This window comes from Ceratotherium simum, chromosome X (genome assembly GCF_057802395.1).
Source record: "Ceratotherium simum simum isolate JZ-2026a chromosome X, ASM5780239v1, whole genome shotgun sequence".
Lineage (NCBI taxonomy): Eukaryota > Metazoa > Chordata > Mammalia > Perissodactyla > Rhinocerotidae > Ceratotherium > Ceratotherium simum.
In genome coordinates this window covers 117479034-117499852 of record NC_141940.1, presented here as the reverse complement: position 1 = coordinate 117499852, position 20819 = coordinate 117479034, and the positions used below count along the sequence as shown (strand labels likewise).

The window sequence follows — 20819 nt, the reverse complement described above, 5'->3', positions numbered from 1 at the left end:
CTGCTCCTTTCTTTGCGGAAGAAATATATGAGCTCACTCCAATAGCCCATGACCTCACCAGGTCCCTCTGCCACCCCGATGACTTTCCTTCATCCACATTCTCACATGCGACCCCCAGCCGTCTCCTCTTCAGAACACTTTCCTTTTGCATTCAAAGTCTTTCCACCCCTCAATCCTGACCCTCTGCCAAGCTACCATCCAATGCCCTTCCTCCCTTTACTGTCCCCCCTTCTTTTTTCAAAAATAGTCTATCCCCATTGTCTCTACTTTTACCCCTTCTTTCATCTTCTACCAACACAACCCTGCTGAAACTGCTTTTAAAGATCACCAGGGGCCGGCCCCGTGGCTTGGTGGTTAAGTGAGCGCGCTCCGCTGCTGGCGACCCGGGTTCGGATCCCGGGCTCGCACCGACGCGCTGCTTCTCCGGCCATGCTGAGGCCGCGTCCCACATACAGCAACTAGAAGGATGTGCAGCTATGACACACAACTATCTACTGGGGCTTTGGGGGAAAAATAAATAAATAAAATCTTTAAAGATCACCAGGGACTTCCTCCATATTGAATCTAATAGACATTGCTCTGTCCTCCACCTCCTTCCACCTCTGAATTTGTTACATATTCATCCTGACCTCGTGAAACCTCTCCTCTGGCTTCTAAAACAGAGCTCCACCCAGAATTATCTCTGACCTCCGATTGCCGTTTTTTGTCTCTTTCACAGACTCTGTCCTTTTCCTCCTTACATCTCCTAATGCAGGCATTTCCTCAAGGATTTGCCCTCAAATCCTTTTCTTTTCTCTCAATCCTCTCTACATACTGTATATACATATATGTCTGTGTGTGTGTGTGTGTCTGTGTGTGTGTGTATTTGAAATTACTTTCAGATCTAAAGCTCCACCCATGGTACATGTTTCTAATTCCCTGCTAAGACAGAACAACCTAGAGACCCGGCTAACAACATAAATTCAGCCTTTGCCAACCAAACTCTCTCTGAAAAGAGCTCCTTGTCTTGCCAGCCCTAATTCTCTGAATGGCACCACTATCTTGTTTCATACCTAGGGTTGAGACCTCAGAGAGAAGATAGCAGAGTGATTCTTGAGTTCAAATGCTGGCACCACCACCTAACAAGTAATGTGACCTTGGGCCAGTTACTTATCTCCCTAAGCCTCAGTTTCCTCATCTGTAAAATGGGGACAATTGTACCTACCCTACAAGGTTGTTATGAGGACTGAAAAATGATGTATGCAAAATGCTTCGCACTCAGTAACTTATAGGTAGTTATTATCTGAGATTTCTTCTTATTCTTTATCACTTAGCCTTCAATTAGCTGCCACATCCTAAAGATCTGACGTTTCAGAATGCCAGGATCTTTCCTAGTTTCAACCCTGATAGTGACTTGGCCCTTTAAGGATTGCGGGGGGGGGGGGGGGGCAGCATAAGGAGTTTCATTCAAGGAACTGACAAGTCAGTCTTCACCACTTGCACGCAATGAGACCATATTGGGAAGGTTCTCAGGCTTGGCTGTCATTGGAATCACCTGGGGAGCTTTAAAAAAGTCCTGATACTCAGGCTGCATCCCAGAGCGATTGCAACATAATCAAAGGAGGTTGAATTCAGGCATCAGTATTTTTAAGAACTGCCACCTGACCCCAGCCGAAGGGGATGCTAATGTACAGTCTAGATTGAGAGCCACCAAATTAAGGTCACACTATGGTCAAGTGGTACCTTAACTGCTTTCTGCTAACCTAACAAACTGCTATTGTTTTTTTAAAATAAATTATTATCGAAGTGCAACATATATAAGGAAAAGTCCATAAATCCTAAGTGTAAACCTCAGTGAATTATCACAAAGAAAATATGTCTGTGTTACCACTATACAGGTCAAGAAAAAAAACATTACCAGAAGCCCACATATATCCTACCCAAATTACTACCCACCCCTCATCCACAAAGGCATCTAGGATACTGACTTCTAACACCATAGATTAGTTTTCCCTGCTTTTGAACATTATATTAATTGAACTACAAAGTATGTATGTGTGTGTGTGTGCTTGGCTACTTTCATTCAACATTATGTTTTTCAGACTTATTCATTCATCCATTTTCATTGCTGTGTAGAGTTCCATTGAGTAATATACCAAAATATATTTATCCATCTTTTTTTTTTGCTGAGGAAGATTTGCACTGAGCTAACATCTGTTGCCAACCTTTCTCTATTTTTTCTTTTTTTTTAATGTGAGCTGCTGCTACAGCACGGCCACTGACAGACAAGTGGTGTGGGTCTGTGCCCGGGAACCGAACCCTGGCCACCAAAGTGAAGCACACCAAACTTAACCACTAGGCCACCAGGACTGGCCCTATCCATCTTACTTTTGATGGACATTTACATTGTTTTCAAGGTTTTTTTTTTTTTATTTTATGAATAAGGTTTCCATGAATATACCTGTATGTGTCTTTTGATGAACACATGTATACGTATCTGTTGCATATAAACCTAGAAATGGAATTGCTGGGTTGAAGGGTTTTAGCTTTAGTAGATATTCCTTAACAATTTCCCAAAGTGGTTTGTACAAATTTATACTCCCACCAGCAATGTATGAGAGTCTCAGTTACTCTGCATTTTTGCCAACACTTGATATTATCTGTCTTTTCAAATTTAACCCTTCTCATGGGAGAAGCTGGTGACATAATCTCTTATTTGCAATTTGAATTACCCCAGTTACTAATAAACACAGTATGAAACATTTGTTGAACATTTGGAGATCATCTTTTATGAAGTTCCAGTCCAAGCCTCTTGCTCATTTTTCTGTTGGGTTGCCTGTGCTTTTTGCATTGATTTTTGGGTAGCAATACAAGTTCTTTGTCAGATACATATATTGCAAATATTTTCTCATCCGTGGCTTACCTCCTTGCCTTTAAAATATTGCCTTTTGATGAACATGTTCTTAATTTTATTGAAATCCAATTTATCAGTCTCTTTGTTCCTTTCCCCATACCATTTCTTTCATGTCAAATGCCCTTCCCTCTCTCTTCTGCACTGTCAAAATGGCCTATTTAAAATCCCTGAACATAGTGGTTCTATAGGAACTTTAAAAATATTCCAATGAGGAAGGCTTGGCTAAATCAGAATATCTGGAGTTAGGCCCATGCATTGTTGTTTTTAAAAAATATCCTGGATTATTTTAATGTGAAGCCGTAGTAAAGAATAACTAGTTATGGATTCGGTTTCTCCCTTCTTAGACCAAATGAGAATTATTTTTTATAATTTTTTTCTCTTGAAGGTTTGGTGTTATTCCCCTTACTAAAATATGAGTTTGTTTAGTTTAGCAACAGTTTTTCAGTATTATTCGATTATCTGAAGTGCTATGTAGATTGTAATAAAAAAACAGATACCATTTGTGAGGACAGCAACTAAGATAAGTAATTTACATAATGTCACCTCAGTTAATTCTCTCAAATCCATATAAGGTAACATAATAGATTGAATTTTTGGTCTCAATTCTTTACTCTCCTATAGCGGTGTAATACATTCATACCCTTGCCATGACCTCATAGTTGACAAAATCTACTTCTTTGATCCTTGACTTTGGACTTGGTCATCTGACTTGCTTTGACCAATGGGGTGTTAGCATAGGCACTATAAGCAGATTGGAAATACTCTTGCATGGTTGGGCTTGCCCTACTCTGCTCCACCTTTTGCCATGAGAAGAAAATTCCTCAGGTAGCCACAGTCAAATAAGAATGGGAGACATGTGCAGCAGAGCTGCACCCAACCCACAGCTTGGAGACAAGCCCAGCCTAGATCAGTTGACCCAAAGACTCATTAGCAAGAAATAAATGTTTATTGTTTTATGCCACAGAGTTTGGGTGGATTCTTACACAGCAAGATCTGACTAATACAAGTGGGTATTGGAATGCTCATTTTATGAAGGCAGACATTGAGCTTCCAAAAAAATGATGTGCTCAAATAATGTGATAGAGCTTAGATAAAGACATTGTTCTGGCTGATATTCAGTAAACATATAAACACTGAACATAAATGAATATCAGTCCAATTTAATCTGTGATATATAAAAACTTCAATGATCATTTTTTATCCTATCAAAATAAGGTAAATGTTTCATTTTATCTGAGAAGCAGCTTAATTTCTTGTAGCTAGAGTTATGTGTTACTATGTTTCTATTTATAATAGGCTGCTGCTACCAAAAACAGCTTAAGACAGTGGCTTAGGGTAGTCTGAAATTTTTCTTTAGAAATTATTTTCTTATAGGAGGATTTCTTAGTCTAGATAGTTCCATGAAATTGGCATTTTTTTAAAAAGCACATTTATTTTCACTAGCTACTAACTGAAATTTGTCATGTCCTTCGATCATGAATGTAGACACCAAACCACAGTAGTAACAGCAGTATACAGGACTATCATGGAGAGGAAGTATGGAAATTTTTTATTGCATTAAAATTGTAGCAGATATCTAAAATATCTCAAAATATATGTTCATCCTACTTAGAATTATGGTAGTCATTAGAATCATCACTAAATCTTCTTATTTAATGCATGAATAAAGAAGTCCATATATTACTATGTCACACATTCGTTTTTTAATATTTTGATAGGTTTCCTCTATATTGTGTTTTGTGCATTTAAAACATTAGTCTGAGAAGGGGTCCACAGACTTGGCCGGACTGCCAAAGGGCTCCACGGTACAGAAAGGGCCAAGAGTTCCTAACTTAAAAGATCTATAGTCTTTTCAGAGAACAGAATACTCTGGACAAAAACTTTATTAGAATTTTGAATGGTGATTTAAACTGCTTTCTTAAAAGTGCCTTTGCTTAAGTTCCCACTAATTTCAAACCAGCAAAACTCAAATTAATGCATACTTGAAATTACACCTGAGGAGCAGAGAAACTAATATCAAACTGGGCAGAGCCACTATCAACTGGAGATTCAAGAGAACTGAAAATGTCTTTGAAATTATAAGATTACATGTTAAAGAAGACATTTTCAAGCATTTATTTTACATCAGGGGTTTTCAACCTCAGCACCACTGACATTTTGGGATGGATAATTTTTTAATGTGGAGAGCTGTCCTGTGCAATGTAGGATGTTTAGTTAACATCCTTGCTCTCTATTTACTAGATGCCAGTATCACCACCACCCACCCATCCCCGCTCCTGCTCCCAGTTGTGACAACCAAAAATGTCCCCAGACATTGTCAAATGTCCCCTAAGGGGCAAAACTGCCCCAATTGAGAACCATTGTTTTCGTGATAATTTTCAAGAACACAGTCTATTGAATAAAGTGAAGGCAACTTGAATGTACTAATTTGCTCCTTATTCACTCCACAGATATTTATCATAGTACCTACTACGTGCATAGAATTATACTAAACTCTAGTGTTATGCCAGCCTCCAAATAAAGGAATGGTTAGATAGGATAAGATTCACCTCATTTTGCTGAAGAGGAAATTTATATCTTAATATCAGACTATGATTTTTTTCTCAGTGTAGTGAGCAATTGGATGTTGCTTAATATTTATCTTTCCCCCCCAAAAAAAGCTCCCTACCTGGCTGATGAGGTTCCTCAGAGAGAGCAGACGTCCGTGGATGGCAGCTTCATGCACAGGAGACCAATCAGACACAAAATCTGTATGGAAAGGGAGAAACGGGTTACAGCCTGCTAATGCACTTTAGGCCCAGAGGCTCATCCTTGCCCATCAATAAGAGCTTAACGGGTCTTATTGGATGGAGACATTGGAGTCAATCAACCAAAACTCCCAACAGGACTTCAGCATTTCTCCCCGCTATTGACGTTTCTTGTACACAGATTATTTGAAACGTCTAGGTAGCTAAAGAAAGAACTACAGCCAGTGTCCAAATGAGGACAAAAGAGGTGGATTGGAATGACAGATTACTGTACTTCCATTTACACGCTGGTTTCAAAGGCAAATGGTCCGTTTAGTTAAGTGAGAGCTTCACTAATCACCAGCATTAGTGTGTTAAACTGTGGTTGCCAGTCTAGTTGCCTGCGTGAAATACAAACTTTGGCATCTCAGCCAACAGTGCCATATACTAATGGTAGTAATCATGTAATTACATACACCATTAGGTTTGGAATCAAATCAAAACAGAACTATATCCATTTATGGATTACCTCTTGTCCCAATATCAAGCACAAGTCAGAATTCAGTCTGACCTTGCAACAGGGACATTATTTACCCCCAAAGGCAGCATGCCAGTGTGGTTAAGAGAAAACTCTGAATTCAGACCCGCTTGGCTTCTCCTAAGCTGTGGGTCCCTGGACAAGCTCTGAGCTTCAGTTTCCTTCTCTTTAAAGTGAGGACAGCAATATACTTCCCCATGGCTCAATACTATTAGCTACTATTATTATCCTGTCCTGACACTAAACAGAGAGTCTTGATTACACCCCATGATTACTGCTATGTAAAATAGCAAATTTGTTCTACAACCATGTGGAAAGAATACACATTCTCAGGAAGGAAGCCTGTAAACCCTATCCCAACACATTAAATGCTTTCCTCTCTCTTTCTAATTGAGTGTGGATGTAACCTGAATGAGGTGTAGACCTGAATTTTTCTCATCTCAAGCTGCGTCTGATTTCTAGAACAAGCAAAGGCAGGAAGTCAGAGCGTGAGGAGGCTCCTCTGAGCTTGCTTCAGCTCCACCTGTGCCTGCCTGAGTAAACACGCCACACACAAACAAGGCAGAATGGTCTGATACCAGTCATGCCTTGTAAAGGGACTGGTATCTCTTAAAAGCTGAGAAGACCTGGAGAACCAGGCTAGTTAGTAACGCCCTGCAAACTGCAAGGCCTTAAAGGAGGAGGCTAGAACACTGTGTATTTAACACGCATTGGCAGAGGTCTGCCTGCTACCTGGAGCTGTCAATGCCCTAGAAAATCTGTCCCAGTGAGCAAATCACCATCCTTCCCGGTGGATTCATGAAGCATTTAATAGGTAAAAGGAAGTCGAATGAGCCTGCCTACACAGTGCCCATCCAATGCTTTCCTTCTGGGGTCACTAAGGTGCTTGAGACACCTTAAGTGAAATGGTTTTCCTACTTCCAAAACCTTCGGCTCAGTAGAAAACTAGTGTCCTCACAGCAGGACAACCTCAGGGAACTGAGGTTCCTAATTCTCTCAGGAAAAATATTGCTGCTTCTAGGGCTTGGAGCCTACAATCCAGACTGCAGATATGGAAAGATTTCTCTCCAAATGAGAATTAAAAGGACAACTAATCTACCCCGTTGGTGCTAATGCAAGATACCATCCACACAAAATCTTGAGCGAGAAGAAAGAGCCAAAAATTGAGAAGAGTTTTAAAAATCAGTTTTAAATAGATTTGCAAATGTACCCTAATGGATCACCATGTGTGTGATGATTAATCCATTTTTCCTTCCAAGTGCTCAGCTGCTAAGAAATATAGCTGCCACACTCCTCAACCTTTCTTAAAGCTACTTCAGATAATCCGAGTTGACAGCCTAAACAGTCCAGGCAGGTAATTTGGGCTCTAAATTGTAACTCTGTTCAGATTTCATAAAAACGATGCAATTATATTCTCAAGTATAGACAAAAATGCGCTTTATAGTCATTCATCATGGAGCCATTACTCCTTCTACTTAGGATAAATATAGAATTACGTACTTCTCAAAGAGGAAATAAAAGGCTACCTGAGGTTTGGTACCCCTGCTTTAGAATGTATTTACAGAGCAGAGACAGCCTGTGTCTTCGAGAAGCACAGGGTGTTGTCCTGGTACACAGGTGATGGGGGCTGACAATCTCTATCTATATATGTGTCTTTTAACAGCTTTATTGAATTATAATTCACATACTATACAATTCACCCATTTAAAGTGTACAATTCAATGGTTTTCAGTACGTTCACAGAGTTGTGCAACCATCACCACAATCAATTTTAGAACATTTTCATCATCCCAAAAAGAAACCCCTCGCCCATTAGCAGTCACTCCCCATTTCCACTTCCCCCAGCCCCTGGCAACCATTGATCTACTTTCTGTCTCTATGGATTTGCCTACTCTGCACATTTCCTATAAATGGAATCATACAATATGTGGTCCTTTGTGACTGGCTTCTTTCACTGAGCATCAGGTTTCAAGGTTCATCCACATTATAGTATGTATCAGTATTTCATCCCTTTTTGTAGCCAAATATCCATTGTATAGATAGACTACATTTTATTTATTCATTCATCGGTTGATGGACAGTTGTGTTGTTACCACTTCTTGGTTATTATTAATAATGCTGCTATGAACATTCATGTACAAATTTTTGAGTGGATGTATGTTATCAATTCTCTTGGGTATACACCTAGGAGTGGAACTGCTATATGATGTGGTAACCCAATGGTTAGCCTTTGGTGGAACTGCCAGACTATTTTCCAAAGCAGCTGTACCACTTTATATTCCCATCAGCAGTGTGTAAGACATCCCTTTCTAATTTAAAGTCATTTCAGACTATGGTTTGGCATAGTGTGCCTATACTCCTGCCCAGAAGAAAAACTTGGGTCCTTGTAAAGCCAAAATTCATCTCAAATTTATACAAGGACTTTAGCCTCAGCGGGTCTCTGAACAATTGAGTGATTATGTAAAAACTTAAAATTGTGACAACAGATAGGTTCACATTTTTCTAGCACTGAGAGCGTGGAGATATGTATATACATATATACATATATATACACACACATATATATACACATACATATACAGTTTAGCAAACACCATAATTTGCAAAACGGATTAGTCCACAGATACTCTTTAACTCTTGAAAACGTTGAAGAGATAGCTGAGATGTGCACCTCGAGTGATCTCGCCTGGGAGGATCAGGGAGACGTTTCTCCAGGGTTTTCCAGAGCCCACACCCCAAGCAGGCAATAAGCTACAGGCTCAACACATGTGCAATTAAACCCAGAAGCAGCTTTGCCTGCCTTCCTGCTGACAACTGGAGAGAGCAGAATAAGCAGGAAAAGGGAACTATTCCTGCCAGAACATGGAAATGCTCACAGTAGGAGACTGGATGAAGGGGAGACTCAAGGTCACAATCCCCTTTTCCACTGACCCCACCAAAGTCTTTGATACTCAAGGACCATTATCTGTATACAACATATCACCCGAGCCCTTGGTATATATTAAGGATTCTTCCCCAACATTCGTTCAGCCAGGGTCTATTGGTTTCGCTACCAAAAAAATAGATGTCAAATGGAGTCACTGGCGATGCCACAGATCCAGTAGTGTAGCTCATGGTTAAAATGGGGCAGGGAGCTCTCCTAATGAGACTACTCCACAAATTCTCCAATTAGTGCCATTAAACTTACCTTTCTTTTAAAGTGAGTCTCCATGAAACCCTGCAGCACATTAGGAAGGCTGCCATTTCATTTTTAACGCAATTTCTGGAATGATTTTTAAAATTTCCATTATTTCAGAAGAAATTTTAAATGCACTAATTGGTACGTTCTGAAAAGAGCTATTAGCGAAGCTCTGAGAGCCCCCAGTGAATGCTGAGCAGTAGCACAGATCTATCCACCCTGGAAAACATTTTGCAAGGTCAGAAAAGGGGGAAAAAGAGAGGCTGGGTTGTTCTGAGAAGGCAGGAGCATTTGCCTTCAGTCTTTAGGAAATGATAGGGTAGGTTCAGTGGTGTGTACCAACACCGGAGAGGATCTGGGTGCTGTGTTTACAATTATAGTGGGCCTTGGTTGGATTCCAGGACAAACAAAAAAAAAGGAGGAAGAGAAACAGAGGCTCACAGTCAGAAACAGGGAAATAGAAAGCCCACTGAGGCAACTCTTGGGCAAGTCGGTACTGTCCACTGCAATTTTTTCTCTAGTTCCATCACCCAGCCTCTTCTTTCTATGTTTCTCTCTGTCTCTGTCTCTGTCTCTCTCTGTCTCTGTTTCTCTCTGTCTCGGGCTGCCTTCTCCATAGGGACCTCACACCATCACCCATTCCATCTGATCAGACAGGTTTCCCCCAGAAAACTCACCCCTGCCAAAGCGCCCCAATATCTAAAAACCCACCATAAGAGAATGAAATTATTTCCTTTCCACACCTGTTCTTGCCCGTCTTCTGTTTAAATGCAAATATTCTCTACAGGGTGGGCTTAATTTTGTGAGGAAGGAAATCTCTCTACAGGTGTGAATCTGCAGGCAAAAACCTGAAGGATAGACACTAAAAATGGGAACAGTGGTTACCTGCTCAGCAGGATTATAGGTGGTTTAGTTTATCCTTCAATGTATTTTCCAAAGTTTCTATAAGTAGATTTGAATTAGTTTCCTAGGGCCGCCATAACAAAGTACACAAACTGGGTGGCTTAAAACAACAAAAACTCATTGTCTCATAGTTCTGAAGGCCAGAAGTCTGAAATGAAGCTGTTGGGGCCATGCTCTCTCCAAAGGCTCTAAGGAAGAATCCTTCCTTGCCTCTTCTAGCTTCTGGTGGTGGCCATCCATCTTTGCTGTTTCTTGGCTTGTTAGACACATCAGTCCAATCTCTGCCTCGTCATCACACGGCATTCTCCCAGTCTATCTCCTCTCCTCTTCTTATAAGGACACCAGCCATTGGATTAGGGCCCACCCTACTTCAGTATGATCTCATCTTAACTAATTACATCTGCAACGATCCTAGTTCCAAATTAAGGTTACATTCTGAGGTATTGGGGGTTAGGGCTTCAACATATCTTTTGGGGGGAAACAATTCAACACATAAAGTATTTTCAGGAAAAAAAAAAGACATTCTTTTCCTGCTCCTGGGGCAGAGGAGTCAAGCATTAAACAAATCTCTATAAAGAACTGGCTGCCATCTTCATATCCTTTCCTCCTTTCCTCCAGAGAAGGAGGCAGAGAAAATCCTGCAAGTGGAGGTGGGAGCAGCAAAGTTCCCCAAGAGGAACCACACCCGGGCCCTATTTTCCCTCTGACCTGGCCCTGTGCCAGGGGATACGCTTCACCTGAGCTGAGTTTCTTGACATGGCCATTTGGAAACAGCATTCCGAGTGTTTCACATTCCACACTTCACCAAGGTCAAGACTTCAAAAGCATAAACAAATGCAATCCAGCTATAATCGAGGTTCTGCCCAAGAAGCAGGCCTGATGCAAAGTAGGGAGAGAAAGACTCCACTTGGGTAGGGAGAGGGAGAAAGTCTGGGAGGGCTTTGTGGGAGCAGTGGCTCAGCTGAGTGCTGAATGTGAGTAGGAGTTTGCCAGTCAGGAGTGGAGAAGGAGGTAGGAGAGCAGAGGTGTCCTGGCATCTACCCTTGCAACTTCCAGTTCTTTGAAAACTTCTCTTCCCTTAGTCCCTGTGGAATTACAGCATTCAAGTCTCTTCCTGCTTCTCTGTCCAACTCACTGGTCCTATCTCCTCAACTGCAGGCCTGGCCCAGGGCTCCATCCTTGGCTCTTAGCTCTCAGCCATCAGACAATTTCTCCTCTCTGGGGATTTCAGCACAGCTCCTCTGCAGAACATTCTAAGGTCTCTGATTCCTGACCTGTATTCATTCCCCAGCCTCGGTCCCACATCCTCATGCTGTGCATTTAGCAGTGGCACTTTTATGTTCAAAATAGAAGTCCTTATCCTCCCTTCCCCATTCTGCTCCCAAGCCAGCTCCTCTTCCCAACTTCTCTCTTTTCTAGCCCTCTTGTCTGACATTAATTTAGGCTCAAAAACTTTACAATTTTGGCTGCCTTCTCTCTGCTAGCCCCAATATTTTATCAGGCAACGTAGCCTGATTCTCTTTCCTTTGAAATTATCACTCCTATTTTCCCTTTCTCTGTCATTTCCAAGTTCAATCCAAATGTGAGCTTCACGCTTGGATTAGTGCAGTGGTTCTCAAAGTGTGGTCCCCAACCAGCACCATCAGCATCGCCTGGGAGCTTCTTATAAGTTCAGATTCCCAGGCCTCACTCCAACCTACTACAGCATCACAAGCACCGGGGGTGGGGCCCAGCCACCTGTATTTTACCAAACCCTCCAGGTGATGCTAATGCATATGCAAGTTTGAGAATCAATGGATTAGTGCAAGAATTTCCCATGATCCCACCACAATCCATCCTTACTGTGCTACCAGATTAATTTACTTACAGTCTTCATTATTGCCAGGTCTCTACTCCAGAACCATCAATGGCTCCCAATTCCTTGCCTCATGAAGGCTAAACCCCACCTAGCTTTTGAAGCTTCATTATCAGGTTCCATCTCTCCAAACTTGTTCTCACTAGACTTCCTAAGACACTCCGCATTCTAGTTGTGACAGTGTGTTCACTTTCTAAGCGCCATATCTTTGAGTATATATATGCCTGCCCGTCCCCTCCACCCACCCCGCCCCAACCAGGGCTGAATTAGGACCTTTAGAAACTTTAAACAGTGAAAAGTGGCTGGCACCATTTTCTCACGTGGAAATAAAAATAAACATAATACTTAGCCGTAAAGTAATCATGAGGAAGTCAACCAAACTACTGATTCTTTCCCATATTGATTGGTTTTCTGTTTTAAAAATGTATTTATCAAATTAATTTTTAAAAGTGATTTTTGGTGCCACTCGGCTTTTTACTGCTCCAAGTTTGTGCTCAATAGATCTGATCAATCCAGTTCTGCCTTTGTGGGTCCAAATCCTACTCACTGTTGAGTGCTCTGCTCATTTTATGAGCAAAATCGGAGAAACGGATGAATGGGCAGTCGTGTCTGCTCAATTAGTCAGAGGGAAGGCATTTTGTATTTTATTTCTTCTGGTTTTTTCCCCTTTCAGCACCTGTACAGTAGGAAAGTAATAAGTCCTATCTGACTGCAGGGTCCCTGCTTATTGTCCCTATGATCGACAAGTGTTATGGGCAACCTACCAGGGTGCTGAATATAATAATCTCTCCTATAATGCCTACACCCATTTTTCAGAATCCTTCCAGTCAGCAGGCACCTGTTGAATGTTCACAGAAAATGACAGTTTCCCAGAGGCATGAGACTCTATACATTAGCAAAGATACCACCTGACAGGTGAGAATCATACCGGTAAGACACTTCTCCAAAGTTAAAAAAAAAAAAAAAAAAGGTTCCTTAAACTTAAACTGAATCAATCAGTGCTCAATGTTTGAACATCATTTATAAACCCAGCCCCACTTAAATGCCAAACACCTAAGAGCTTTTGATAAATGTTTTAGCAGTAAAAACGTTCCTATTTATAAGTAACCTTTAAACCCTCAATGTAACTTAAGTGATACATTTGACCCACACAGAATAATTCTTTGGAGCTGAAGTTTTTGCAGGAGAATAAACAGTGATAATTGACTTTGTATGGTCTATAGGACTCTGCAGATAGAGGTGTACACATTTTTGAACAACCTTCTAAAGGATATATACCAGTAGGCCGTGGATATCTGTCCAGAAACTGCCCCATGGACACACCTCAGATGGAGCCACTGAAATCACCCAGCCCTCTTCTCTCATCTCTCCTAAGCACGTTAACCAACCTCCCCAGCACTCTGATGCCATAGCCCCTCGACTCACCCCCCATCAGCGGGTTTGAAAGGAGCCTGGTGTCAGGAGGGTCTCCTGGCCTCAGGGGCTTGCTGCCGTTCCTGCCCTGTGGTTTGCCGTCCATGGTGCTCTCCTGGGTCGAGTGAGCTCCACGCTCCACTTCAGTTGCTCAGAAAAGTCCAAATTCCATGCTCCCCCTGCTCCTGGGAAATTCCAGGGCTGTGGCTGGCTGAGCTGCACTGTCCTGGTCAGACAGTAGAGAACAGCCGTCTGCAGCAGAGAACAGAACAGGCAGGGTAATCTGAGTACTACCTGTGGTCAGACAGACAAGCGCACACACGGACAGACACGGACGGACACACACACACACACACACACACACACACACACAAGCATGCTCCACCTAGCTGACTGGAGGCTGGCCAAAGCCCACAACAGCCCCCCAGCCCCAAGACTGCACAGTTGCTGATGTCACGTCCTTTCCAAAACTGAGACCAATCAGTGCGGAAGCCTTGAGGTTTATCAGGAAGGAAACTCACAGTTTGTAACTTTTGGAGAGCGAAGGGAACAGGGTGGGAGTGAAGGAAACAGCTCGCCTGCTGCAATGTTGTTCACCCTGCTGGGATCTGTTTGTTATTTGGGGGCTTCTTGTTGTTGAGACAAGCCCCAGAACCCAAGAGCTGAGAAAGCTGGTTTTGCAGAAGCCCTGCTGAATTGCTTGCACAGCAACATGCACAGCACGCCCTGGCCATCTGCACATGTGGTTTCAATTTTTCTGTGAGTTTCTTATGGGAAAATGTGTCTATATGTTACAAAAATGCACGTTTGGAAACAACTTTTATTTTCTTCCAACTGCAAGGATTTCATTAAGTGTCCTACTTCACCCCTCTTCTACACATTGTATTTTAACTTCTAAATAATTAATGGGTGCTATTGGAAAAATGGATTGCTGGGTGGCATGGGGGCGTGCAAGAGACCTGCTGTCTTTCTTTTAATTGTTAATTATAAAAAGTTGTACTTTGTGACGGTTTCGCCTGTTTTGCCTTTACAAAATTGGGGTTTTGTCCATGTGTCTTTTCAGATAAACCTGGTTTCCCCACACCCCTGGGTGCTGGTTCAGGCTGATGGCCACCCCAGACCCCGCTGCTCCTCTCTTCCGGGTGGAAGGGGATTTTTCTTCCCCATTTGGGGAGGCTCTGAGTTAGTCTTAAGCATAGTCTGGCTGTGAAATGATTATAGATTTTTTTTAATGCCAGAGATGTAGCCTCATTGTTGCAGTTATGGATCCTCAGTTGAAACACATGGTAGCCATGGGTAAGTTTGAGGAGTGTCCTTCATATTTTAAAATGCATTGCTGTGCATGCATATGTATACACATTTATTCCTTTACATTTTGCACATAATTGTAATTATATTACCATATCATTCTATGCTTTTTACACTTATTTTGTTTTGGTGATCTTTCCATTTCAGCATCTATAGCTATGCCCCTTTCTTTATTCACTACTACTGCGTAGCATTATCTAGTGTGCCAATCCTTTCTGCAAAAGGATTTCATTATTCACCCTAATGATGGAGGCAGAATGTTACCATTTCTTTTATTACTACAAAAATACTGCAGTCCGTATTTTTGTACATATGGCTTTGTGCACATATGCAAATATTTCTGGAGGAGAGATCCCTAAGAGTGGAAATCCTGGGTCAAACGTGTGCTCATACACATGGGATAATTTCTGTAGAACTAAGGACACGCAGAAGTCAGTACAAGTCAAACTGGAGAATTCTGAATGAGATCAGTGGGTTGTATCAATGATGATTTCCTGGTTGTGATATTGTACTACAATTTTGCAAAAAGTCATCATTGGGCGAAACTGAGCAAAGCTATAGGAGATCTCCCTGTATTATTTCTTCCAACTGCATGTGAATCTACAATTATCTCAATACAAATTTCAATTTGAAAAGAGGCTGTTCACTTAAAATTGAGATAAACACTGCCAAATTGCCCTCCAGCTTTATTTGCAGACTTAACTGAGATGGCCGTAAACATATACATTGTCCACTGCTCCAGGACAGGTTTGAAGAACAATAAAACTTATATTTGGCAGAGAGGGAGAAATTTACTCTCAACCTAGACTGGATGACAAGCAGTTCAACAGAGGGGCACACTGGGGCAGCTGGACACCATCGCCATTCTTTCTGAGTAAAATCTTCATAGTACAGTTTCTTTATTCACTTTTAATTAAATTCCAAGAAGATAAAGTTTTTCCATACTCAAATTTAAGTTTATTGTCCAAAATGACAATAAAGACAATTTCCAGGTTGTTGCCTTAGAACCTGGGAGGGACTTAGTCAGTTTTTAATCTTCTCATTATATTTATAATGTTGATTAACACTTGTGAATAGGAGCATGGGAACTGGTATTTTTGGACTATTTAAACAACAGTTCTAGTCAGGAATTAGAAAACCATTACAAGAGGAGTTCATGTGTTTTTAAGGATCTATATGAGATTAAAGTTGAATTACATGTGTATGAGATGTGATTATACAGAAATAGGTTGGCTTACAACGAGCCACAGGAGAAGAACAATCTTACCAATTTCTAGTCAGTCCTGTGTGTGTCTGCACGTTCAGGAAACTTGGCCCAGGTTAGGTAAGAAAAAAGAATTATGGCCTGCAGTAGCAGTAAGGCTACAATCATCCCTTATCAAGTGCAGTCTTAACAGTAGCCAGTGCCTCTGCCCCACCCCTCACCTAGATGTCCCTGGCTGACATCACGCATGAATTATGAGACTCTTTCCTTCCAAGGCCTTGGGGAGCCTTGAAAGTCACCTCCGATCAGTCAAAGTTGGCTCAGGAGCTGAAACCTCTTGTCATTCCAGCCTGCAATTTTTCTAGCACAAAACCTTTAAAACCTAAAAGGTACACATCTCCTCTGATAATCTGGAACGATCTACTTTTTCTGCAAAAATCCTATCTGTTTCAGTTGTTCTTGCATAAGTGGCACTGCATGCTGAGGTATCTGATGTTGCTACTTTAGAAAGAAGTCATTCATTCCTACTCCATCTAGCAGTACAATAAGATTCAAACAAGGATGTATTTTTAAAAATCCGGCATAATGCAGTATTCTTGAAGAAACAATCAGGCAAATCAAAATTGAGAGATAGTCTACATAACAATGGGGCTGGACTCTTCAAAAATGCCAATGGTATGAAAGACAAAAGTGGTGGGGAGGCTTTCTAGATTAAAGGAGAATACAGAGACTTGATAACTAAATACGATGCTTGATCCTTGATTGGATTCTGATTGGGAGGTGGGGAGACAAGACATAAAAGACATCAATGCCACAATCGTGGAAACTTAAATATGGACTTACATTGGATAATCATAGTGCATCAGTGTCAAACTTCCTGCATGTGATCCTGCACCACGGTAGGAAGAAGAATCTCTGTGTTCATAGAAGATGCACGCTGAAGTGCTTAGTGCAGAGCCATATGGGAGCATGACGAGAAGGGAGCAACGCGGGTCTCTATGTAAACATTTTGCACCAAATAGAAAAAGTTAATGCAACCTCAACAGTCAGAACACATGACTATATATCAAGCTCACGTTGTCCAATACATTTACAAGCCATTGTCATTCCTCATAAACCCAACAGCCACGTGTCCCAGAACCGCAGGCTGATTGGAAACACTGTTCTCATTGCACAATTATGCAGGGTCATAAAACAAACAACAGCCTGTCTTTATTAAAATTTTTGAGATTTTAGTCATCGTGGGCTTTTTCCCTTAACATTGAATTTTTTAAATATTGCACTAAAATGTGTATCTTGATGACTGAGTTTTTCTGTGCTCCCTTAAATTTTTTGCCTCACTTACCTCATCCTATCCTAGCCCTGGTAAAGAATCATGATGTCCACAGTTTACCACAAATGGCTCATTTTTAAAAATATTTATATATTTATTATATATATGTATATATATATTATATATATGTATATATATGTTATATATATATGCATTAATTATACATGGGCTTACATATATACATATATATTATATAGGCCTGTGTACACATGCATACACACACACATAGCAAATGTGGCATACATAGCATACATAAGCAAATGTGGCAAAATGCTAACAGTTGATGAATTGAGGTAATGGACATGCAAATATTCATTGTATTATTCTTGCAATTTTTCTGTAAGTGGGAAAAATTTTCAAGATGTAACAATGGTGAAGGAAGAAAAAGTAATAAATGAAAATAAAAACCTGGTATACATGTTTTATGGGTTAAACTCGTTAAAATAGGAAGCTGCTATTCTGAGTGTGACCCAGGTATTCGTCCTAGTACAGACTCTGCTAAAGGAAGGAGATGATATATTCCATATGCAAATGTCCGTGCAGGAGCAGCCCCTGGTGATGATTTGCGATGGGAGAAAATGTGAGGTCCTCCAGTGCAGAAAGCACCCTCCCCTGACAAACTGTGGTTATTCAATGCTTCATCCCTCACCCTGACAGCTGCAGGCAATGTCTCTGAAGCGTCAGCTGTTCTCTTTGTGTTAAGCGAATGAAATCTTTTCAGCAATGAGCATTGTTACTGAAAAAAGAATCATCCGTAAACCTCAGGTTTGTTTGACATGGAAATATTAGACATATCAGGAAGGAGAATTACTTTGGGAGAAACAGTTCCATAATAAAATATGAACAAAAAACTTAGAGATGTTGAATGACATACCCAACTTTCTAAATAATTTAAGGGATTTTGAAAGAGTTGAGGCTTAAATCTTCAAGTGACACAGACAAGCTTTTTTTTTTAATAGTGGGTCAAGGCAGATGGTGGATACAGTCAGATAAACGATCAGTAAATAGGTGATAGACAGACGGACACATGATATATAGATAGATTGGATGTCTATAGTGACAGATGGTATATGGATAGGTAATATTGGGTATTCGTTTGGTTATGAAAAGATTTTCCCTTAAAATGATTCATTGTATATGTATTTTAAATTTTTTAACTATTATTTTAAATAGTTTTCTTAATCAGTAAATATCTCTCCTGAAAGTCTTCTAAAAATACTTCAAACATTTAAAAAATGTATAAAAAAATGAAGTTCACACTAGTGTTATTTATAATAGCAAGAAATTGGAAATAATCTAAGTATCCAACAATATGGAAATAGCTAAGGAATACGATACAACCATTTAAAAGGATAGTTTCAAAGGGTTTGAAACAGACAATCATGACAATATGGTTTGTGGGAAAAACAGGAATCAAAAATACTTTTATAATAGGATCGCTACATTAAATCAGGCAAAGAAACAAAAAAAATGATGTACTGAAAACACACTGAAAAAAGTCACTAAAACCTTAACAGTAAAAATTAGTAAATATTAGATACACACATGAATAGGTCTTTTAAAATTCAGTCACCTTGCCAAGAACTTTGCCTAATCACCTTATCTAAAACAGCAGCTCTCATCATCACTCTTTACCCTAATCTGCTTTATTTTTCTTATCACTTCCTGACATGATGATATATATATATGTGTTGCTTATTCCCCATTGCCTCCACTAACACATAAGCTTATCAAGGGCAAGGACCTCGTTCATCTTTTTCTCAGCGACGAACAGTGTGTGGCACTTAATAGATGCTGAGTAAAAATGTGTTGGATGAATTAATTGAGAAGTTGTCCTAGAGAACTTCAGATATGATTGAAATTGTAAAAAGTTACACCATTTGGGGAATAAAATATCCCACATCCTGTGAAAAATGAAATTGTTAGTGTTAAGAACCCCCAAAAGCAAGCAATATAATCTCATATAAACCAGATGATTCGTCTGATGGTCTAATTCTAGCTTGATGGAATGTAGGGCTCAAAGTGAATTTAAAGACTATCTTGTATCCAATCTCTACATTCAGAAGTCGTAAAACATCACAATAACCTCTAGATGCAGGGATCTGGACCTGTTCTGCATCCACATCCTTCTGGAACCAGAAGATCGGTTCTGGTGAGTGGTCTCTTGGGACTCAATTATGGATTAGAGTGCCCCCCTACACACACGCACACACCTACCAGAGTTGGGAGGTCCATACAAATGATTCGTGAAATCCACGGTCTGTAGTTTCAGAAAATGGATGGAACAGCAGGATTCTCAAGTTCCTTGGGGCCACAGACATATTGAATATCCTAGGACATCCTGGGGCTTAACAGAGCTCAGACATTCAGCAAGACTCAGGTTGACCAAAAAATGCACTCAGGAGAACACTTTGAAGATAGAAAGCCTCCAATTCCTGAATGTTCTATGATATGTATTTTAATTTACCAGTATTTTCCTTTAAAGTTTCTGCCTTTGATATTATGCTTAGAAAAGACCTTCCCTTTCATGTACATTCATGAACATTTTATTCTTGTGTTTTTTAGCATCACTTAAAATTTTCAAAAAAACAAGATTTGTTTTTGGAATATGATATAAAATAAGAATTTAATCTTTTTCCCCAAAATATTTAACTATTTAAGATTAACTTATTTGATATTCCAAAGTTGTGAAAATCAGGAAAAGATCTAGAACAGTACTAACAGAAATATAATGCTAGCCACATGTGTAATTTAAAATTATATTGCAGTCACATTAAAAAAGTTTTAAAAAAGTGGAATTAATTTTAATAATGTATTTTATTTAACCTAATATATTCAAAATATTATCATTTTGATGTGTAATCAACATCGAAATTATTAATAAAATATTTCACATTCTTTTTGGTGAGGAAGATTGGCCCTGAGCTAATATCTGTGCCCATCTTCCTCTATTTTATATGTGGGACACTGCCACAGCATGGCTTGATGAGTGGTGCGTAGGTCCACCCCTGGGATCCGAACCTGTGAACCCTGGGCCACCAAAGGGGAGTGCTCGAACTTAATCACTACACCACCGGGCTGGCCCCCACATTCTTTTTTTTTGTACTGAATCTTCAAAATGTGGTATGTATTTTATACTTACAGCACATCTCAATTCAGCCTAGCCACATTTCAACTGCCCAATAGCCAAACGTGGCTAGTGGCTTCTGTATTGAACAGCACAGATTTAGAGCAGTGTTTCTCAACCTCAGCACTATTGACATTTTGGACCTGATAATTCTTTGCTGTGGGGAGCTGCCCTGTGCTTTGTATGATGATTAGCTGCATATCTGACCTCCGTCCACTAGATGTCAGTAGTATCCCTCCCCCAGTTGTTGCAACCAAAAATGTCTCTAGACTTTGCCAAATATCCCCAAGTGGTGGTAGGGCAAACTTGTCCCCAGTTGAGAATCAAAGATCTAGAAAAAC

General features: G+C 40.4%; 1 protein-coding gene across 3 annotated transcripts in view; it reads right to left on the bottom strand.

Annotated features, from left to right (window-relative positions):
• ASB9 (ankyrin repeat and SOCS box containing 9) overlaps positions 1-13853 on the bottom strand; it is a 39561-nt gene extending 25708 nt beyond the window's left edge. For all 3 annotated transcript variants that reach the window (XM_004435139.3, XM_087427270.1, XM_087427271.1), the window contains exons 1-2: positions 13519-13853; positions 5562-5641 (exon numbers count right to left, since the gene is read on the bottom strand). In XM_004435139.3, coding sequence (XP_004435196.1) covers positions 5562-5641; positions 13519-13612 — 174 coding nt within the window. In that variant the 5' untranslated portion in view covers positions 13613-13853. The remainder of the gene's footprint in view (positions 1-5561; positions 5642-13518) is intronic.
• Between the last annotated feature and the right edge of the window lie 6966 nt (positions 13854-20819).